This window comes from Brachyhypopomus gauderio, chromosome 19, assembly GCF_052324685.1.
Source record: "Brachyhypopomus gauderio isolate BG-103 chromosome 19, BGAUD_0.2, whole genome shotgun sequence".
Lineage (NCBI taxonomy): Eukaryota > Metazoa > Chordata > Actinopteri > Gymnotiformes > Hypopomidae > Brachyhypopomus > Brachyhypopomus gauderio.
This window is the reverse complement of record NC_135229.1, coordinates 3995837-4003336: the sequence shown is the minus strand read 5'-3', so window position 1 is coordinate 4003336 and position 7500 is coordinate 3995837. Positions and strand designations below refer to the sequence as shown.

Genomic DNA, 7500 nt, shown 5'->3' with positions numbered 1-7500 from the left:
AATTTCTCTGTGAACCTGGCAACCAAGACGAGTGTGTTGCTCACGTGGGACTTTCCTGAGAGCAGCTCCCCCTACAGATTCACGGTGAGTGGCACTGGGGTGTCGCACGCACGCACACACACATGCACACACACACGCACGGGTGGCGTAAGCAGGTGTGCTCCAGCAGACACAACACAAAGGCTGCGTGCTACACATGGTTCTCAGTGACCAGGACACATGCTGTTTAGAACCACCAAGGCCAGTCAGCACACTGGCCAGACCGTAGGCTGTTTCATTACGTTTTATCCTTGTATGTGTGAATGATCTCACAGTCTAGTTAAAGTGCACTGGAGGGATAAACGTTACTTATGTGTGCTGCTTTTGGGACATCATGATAATAGTATTTTATTAGTAATATCCAAAGTTTAAATTCATGGTAAAGTCTGGTCTGCTTAAACTTTTCTTTACATAAAAAAAAATGTCCAAACAGGTTCTCTAAAATTAATGGTTTGCTTATCTAAGCTACTGCATATATGACATCCTTGGAATAATGTTGTCAGTACTGGTAGTTTTGTTTCATTGAACATGATTCAGAACATGATTCACACATAGAACATAAGCCTGCTCTGTCTAAGCAAAGTCTTTTCCAGATAGCACAGAAACGTTAGGGGTATTTTCTTTGGTGTAATGACCAAGCAGAGACGCCAGGCCTTCATGATTCATTGCCTCATTGCACAGTCTTGCTCTATTTCAATATCCTCATGGATATGAGTTTCTGTGACGCCGATAAGCAGAACATAAAATGTCTTCTCAGGTGGAGTACAACCGGCAGAGGCTGGAGGTGGACGCTCGACTGCGCAGAGCTGTGATCCCCAACCTCCTGCCCGACACCAGCTACGACTTTAAGATCACCAGCCCTGAGGGCAACATGGGAGGCCTGAGGCATCGCATCCATGCCAAGACCTCACCCCCCATCGTCATCAACCGCCCCGAGATCGACCACAGCCGAGACACGGAGACCACCGTCACCATCATACTGCCTTCTGTGGAGCTTTTTTAGTGTCACCAGAACCTGAACCTGAAACCATTATTACTTGAAAATAAAGTCTGTGAAATTCATTCAGGTATGCAAAACTTCAAGTGAAAATTCAGGTTCAGGTCAAAATTCAGGTTCACCTCAGTCATGGCCTCAGGTTTGGGAATTGAACCCACGACCCTCCGGTCACAAGACCAGTTCCCTACCACCAGGCCATGACTGCATCTAATATTATAGACTTCTACTTTTACTTGAGTAAATATGTGCTGAGAAAAACGTGACTTTACAATCGGATTTGCGCCGCGCTACCGTTACTTTAGTTTTTGTAAATAATTCGTCTTTTCAGTGAGAAGACTGACCAACGTCTCGTCACCTGAGTATGAGTGACCAATCAAATGAAGCCAGTCAGTCACGTGATCACATACGCAAACCTTCTCCACCGGTAGCAAGAAAATATGGTGACAGTAAAATCAACCGACCATCCCTGGACTCACATACAGCCAATGTTTACATTACAAACGTGTAAAAAGGACAGTTATATAGTGCACTGTCAGTTGTGTCTGCCAAACGTGTGGACATTTCAGCCTACAAGAACTCAACATCAAATTTGAGGATACACGATGCGATAAGTTTGCCGTATGTATAATTATGTGTACTGTTATATCTCTGAGGCATAACGTTTGTATGATGTAATTATTAAATGTAACGCGGTGCAATACTAAAAAGCAGTTCACACTGTGTACACACTAGCAATATATGATGATTAAGTTTACTACAAATTGATTCAGTTGGTGTCAAGTTGTAGCTACACGTATTGGCTGACAGTCTCATCAGTTTGTGCCTTTGTGGAACACATTAAAGTTACACAGGACTAATAATTAGGAACAAACAAAAATACATATTTTTAATAAATCATTTTTATATATTATATTTATTTATAATAAATTATTTTTGTTATCATTAAAAGTCATTGTTTCCAGTAATTCAATTTCCCATGATGTAATTTATTGACACGAGACAGTCATGTATTTACTCACTACTTGAGTAGCTTTTAATCAAAGTACTTTACTCGAGTAAATTTTTGGATGCATACTTTTACTTGAGTAACATTTGGTTCAAGTAACAGTACTTTTACTTGAGTAAAATAGTTGAATACTCTACCCACCTCTGTACCTGGCAAAAGAAACAATCCAACCTTTAGTGCTGGATAGGTGCTCCTGCCTCTTCTCTGCTCTCCTCATATAAAAAAGAATTAAAGTAATAACTCACCTCGCTATTTTAGTGGACAGACCACGCTGTGTAATGCTAGCTATCTGTATAGAACTATAAGTAAACTTAAATTACTCAACGAGAAAATAAGCAACAAAGCAGCTAATAAAGAATTCAAGAATTTATTCAAGGGCCCAGTGATGTGTCTGTGTTAACTAAACTGAAGGATTATAATTGATTTGGTATGGAGTAAATTAACACCTACCTACCTCCTCATACAATGTAGAATTAGAGTGGAGGAGGTAGAGTGAGGGGAGGAGACTTTTAAAGCAGAAGTGAAAGGGTGGGGCTTCCCAAGATAACTGGCCAGCACATAATGGTTGAACAAAAAGGAGAATTTTGTGTAATTATAACTTTATTACAATGTTACATCTGTGCATGCTTGTAACACGGTGTATCACGGCAGAGTTTATATTTAAAACGGGCGAACCAAACTGCCAAACCACAAAATAATAGACAACTGAAACCTCCGCCAAAATGATGCAGGAAAAGAGACAAAAGAAAACACCGTACACGGTAGGCTACTGGAAAAGAAGATAAACAAATGAAAGAACGCGGAAGTCTCAATGCGAAAAACACAACCAAAAAATGAACCCAGGACGCCAGGGGAAGTAGCTGGCTGTCTAAAGCGAGGAAAACAAAAAACGAGACACCAATACGCAACACTATACCGTGGAAACCGAGGCTGACTGTGAGAACATAGCGCAGGGCTACAAACAGCTCAGCAGTGAGACACTGCATCTGTCTTCCCTAAGTAGGGGGAGAGACAGGTGCAGGTCATCACTGCTGATTACTGACGAGAGCTCATGAGTGCCCCCGTTGGCGGTAGATGTAACAACACCGGAGCCAGTCCTGACAGTTTTAGGAGGGGGGCCCGCCATACCGTGACACTATAGCCTATTGTAATTGTTGTATGACCTGCTGCCACCATTACAGTGGTGATGCCTAATAAACAATTACTCAAAAAAAATTATTTTTTTGTAAGTTCATATTCATGACACATTTATTCCATTTGTGTTGCTGACATGAGCTACACATCTCATTAGTGCTAACAAGGTTATGTAGACAAGTACCAAGAACTTAATTTAACAAAACTAAGTAATTTACATTTTAGTGTTGAAAACATTCTCAAAGCTCACTCACTGACCAGATTATTGATGAGATAGAGAATTGACATCATTAATGTCAATAATAAAGACTACATATATTTAGCTAATCAAGGAAGAGTATCAGTCTGATCATATTCTATGTTTGTTAAGATGACTTTAAAACTGCAGTACTTTTCGGAAACAGTGTGGTTCAGGGTAATTTATTACGATATGTTTTTTTTTTTCACTGAAAATCTCAGTGAACACAAATGCAGGTAAGGATTATATGGAAAACCACCAGAGGTGCTGTTTGGAGTAACTGAGGCAAGTGATCTGACTAGTGTTGAAATCTTGAAATCCTGAGCTGGTCGCTCAACAGATAATATTTTCTTCTACCATTTCTTCTGAGCTGAGTGCTGCTATTGTTAAATATATATTTAATCTAGTTAATATTGCCATGAGCAACACAACATTGAAAGCAGTCTGGGACAGTCCGTCAGCAGTCCAGGGAAACAGGTCAGGATATGGTTACTACAGTCACTGCAAAGCTTACTGATTTAATCAGAGGACGGTGCTCACCTGTCCTGGATGACTGTCCAGAGGTCAAGGATGCTGCAGTTAGACTGTCATCAGTGACTAGTGAGGTCATGACCTCCTTTGTCAAAATCATGAGTGGCAATCTTGATGAGTCATCAGTTCTTGAGCTTTTAAAAAAGTGTCAGAAAAGGTAAAAAGCGCTTGGTGTTTTCTGCTGAGTCACCAGGACACTTACAAACAGAGAGAGAGACAGTGGAAGTAAAACCCCAGCACTTGAGAAGCTATCAGTGATGTTTGTGGCCTCTACACTTTACAACCGCATGCAGGGAAAGCTGGAAACGGAGGAGTTTGATTGAGGATTTTCAAACTAAGTCAAGATGTCTTCAAAGACCTTCACTCTTACATTTGAGCATTCACTGCATGGTGGCAGCAGAGTGACCAGAGAAATATTCCAATTTGTTGCAAGACAGTGGACTGGCCCCCCCCCTCTGAATATTTTACAGTGACAGACCATCTGTTCTGTCACTGATGGAATTCAGATAAGTATGAGATCGAAGGCTGACATCTCTGAATTGATTTTGTGGTCCACTGCACATAGTGTTTGCAATAGGTTGATGAGCAAGCTTAAGATATTTTTTAGATGCCTTGAAGAGAATACGGCGGTTCAGGAGAAGAACAAGTTCTCTAGACAGTCTGTGCTCAAGGAAATGGCTTTGTGAATGTGCGACCTTCAGATCATCCGTTAATCAGTTTACATATAAGTCCAGAAGATCCTTTTCAGGAGCCAGTTCTTTAGATTTGGAGGTTCTACTCAGTCATCTGAATTGGATTATTCAGGCCTTCTAATACATTTTGTGACAGGGTTTTAATGACCACCTTAGTGGACTGCAAGACGAATGCCCTGGATTTAGAGTTGGCCGTTTCAACTTTTGCGAGAATTTATTTGCAGCAGAATCACGGACGTAATTTTGGGGGGGACGGGGGGGACATGTCCCCCTCACTTTTTCAAAAGCCGGTTTTGGTCCCCCCCAGTTTTTACGGTTAAAACCAAATATTTAAATAGCGACGAATCCATGCCCCTCCCCACTTTTGAAATCAAAATTATGTCCATGAGCAGAATGATCTTTACCTAAAGGGAACAAATCACAGGTTCACCTGTGAATTTGCTGCAATGGTACATCTTGTACTGGACTTCAAAATGACCCCTTGAGAAGCACTTCAGATTTTGGTCTTGTGAGCAGAGCAGAGTAGAGGACTGTATTGATGCACACTGCTCCTTTGCTTATGAATTTTTGGTCGGCAGAAGAATCAGCAAAGTATCCGCACCACTCCTGTATTTTCCCTCCTCCAAATTCTACCTCCAGTGTACAACTCCCAACCCTGGTAATGCCTTTGAATGTCACTCCTGAGAGTTTTGAGGTGTCCAGATGCCAATCTGAAGTGTTTGCAGATACAGTGGACATGCTCACCAAAGTGATGGTGCGTCAGATCATGAACATCGCACGTGTGCTGCCTGAGTTGAGTCTGGACATGTTCACCAACGTGATAGTGAAACATCGCACGTGTGCCGCCTGACAAAGAGAAGTTCAGGAACTGACCACTTTTCCGTCTGAACTCACTATCTCCGAAAAAATATATAATTTATAGAAATATGTTTATATTTCTTTATACTGTGCTATGCGAAGTGCTATTGTATTACTGGTTACAATTCTTTTTATTAGCAGAGCAATTGAACTGTGACGAGACCTCTAGAGTTTCCACACCCAATGGAATATGTGCTCGATAGCTTAAAATAAACAAGTTTTGAAATTAATTAAGTTTTTCAAGGTCCACAGTGTCAGCTATCGACCGTTGACCAGTTCACACTACTATTTGACAAATGACTTCAAAAAGGACTCCCCAACAGAAATGATATCAACGCAACCAGGGAGTAAAGACTGAATGTGTTATTTTGTGTTACTGGAAGCGTTATTTCACCTTGTCCTTTGCAGGGTAATGGGGAGTATCAAAGGGGAAAAGGTGACACATACGAAGAAATCGACTCACGGCGCGATATTCTCTACTGTACAGAAACACAGCACCATACCTTCGATTTATGGAAAGACCTTTTAAAAGTTTCTTGTCGAAAATTCTCAAGCTCTTATTAAATGTTTGAACTCACGACTGGTAGTCAGTATTTGCTAGTAATCATATCGTCTCATCTAGTATATTGTAGTGCACTATGTTAATTTGAAGGAAACCACGTTCATGACCACAACATAACTAAGGTTCGGAGTCGAGTGTGGTTAAAAAAACAAAACAATAAATGCTATAAGAACCATACATATTTTGAAACTAGCACTACAGTCTAAATACAATTTGACCACTAGATGGCGACCTTTCCCAGTTTTAAATAAGTAGGCGGCGTCACGTTTCTGCCAGTGCTGCAGTGTTTGCCAATATTAGTGCAGGGAATCTCATCTTCTCAGGTTTGATTTCCATTATGTGACACAATCATTGCAGAGAATCCGAGTCGCGGGTTTACTGAAAGAGACTGAAATCCATAACACAAAACAAATAATCCATAACAATCCATAGCACAAACCATTACCTTCCATGCATTTTAGCACAGCTCATTAAAACGGGCTTTCAATATGAGTTTCTATTCAGTGATAATGTCACTCTTTTAGAACAAACTGGGAACACATACACACAAAAATAGTATATATATATATACAGTGCTGCTCGAAAGGCCAAACCACACATCACCTCCAGAAAGTTGCTGACCTCTCTGGCAACATCTGGGATATAAATGCACGTGTGTCTACAATCAGGCAAAAAAATCAATAGACATGGGATTCATGGGAGAGATGCTAGAGGGATGCATCTGCTCTCAAGAAAGAAAAAAACTGGCCATTTAAATTTTGCCAGAGAGCACTTGGACAAACCAGATGCTTTCTGGACGTCTCTGGACTGATGCATCCAAAATGTAAACATTCGGCCACAATCACAGACGCCATGTTTGGAGGAAAGTCAACAGAGCATATAAAGAGGAGAACCTCCACCCAGCATTGAGGCATGGTGGTGGAAACGTGAAGGTCTGAGCTTGGGAAATGTGAAGGTCTATTTTTTTTTGCATGAATTGTTTTCTTCCCCCCCCCTTATATTTCCATCCATTCATCCATCCATCCTTCCATTTGCATACGCTCAACCCAAAGTTCACACCGATCTGCCTGTCAACCTTCTGTTCAACCCTCGCCTTTTAGACAACCACCAGTTTCAAGTCTAACAGGAAACATTTCTGTTAGATCTTTTTATTAGTTAAGATTTTAAGATCCATTTTAGTGAATTTCTCTTCTCTTCATTATTCATATTAATGTGCATTACTGTAGAGGATATCAGATGTGTGTAGAGCACAGGCTGTTGGTTTTGACACTGCTGTGAATGTAGACATGTAGAGTGGGGTTTGACCACAGGGCCTGGCCATCAAGATAATTTTTCCTCCACAGGACAACAAAAGACATGAATAGCACACATGAAAAACTTATTTTTATTTAACTTAATTCATAAATTTTACATTTTATTTAAAAAGAAAAACACATCTATGTA

The 7500-nt window shown here is 40.6% G+C and overlaps 2 protein-coding genes across 4 annotated transcripts in view; one reads left to right on the top strand and one right to left on the bottom strand.

Annotated features, from left to right (window-relative positions):
* Window positions 1-1895, top strand: part of LOC143483349 (receptor-type tyrosine-protein phosphatase S-like) — a 52377-nt gene extending 50482 nt beyond the window's left edge. Inside the window, exons 13-14 of the mRNA XM_076982191.1 lie at window positions 1-84; window positions 797-1895. The exon at window positions 1-84 is cut by the window's left edge and continues 11 nt beyond it. Coding sequence (XP_076838306.1) covers window positions 1-84; window positions 797-1042 — 330 coding nt within the window. The 3' untranslated portion in view covers window positions 1043-1895. The remainder of the gene's footprint in view (window positions 85-796) is intronic.
* Window positions 1896-7498: 5603 nt separating this feature from the next.
* LOC143483151 (GRAM domain-containing protein 2B) overlaps window positions 7499-7500 on the bottom strand; it is a 16679-nt gene continuing 16677 nt past the window's right edge. For 2 of the 3 annotated variants that reach the window (XM_076981927.1, XM_076981929.1), the window contains exon 13: window position 7500. This exon is cut by the window's right edge and continues 520 nt beyond it. The gene's annotated coding sequence lies outside the window, so the exon portion shown is untranslated. The other variant, XM_076981928.1, reaches the window with a different exon arrangement.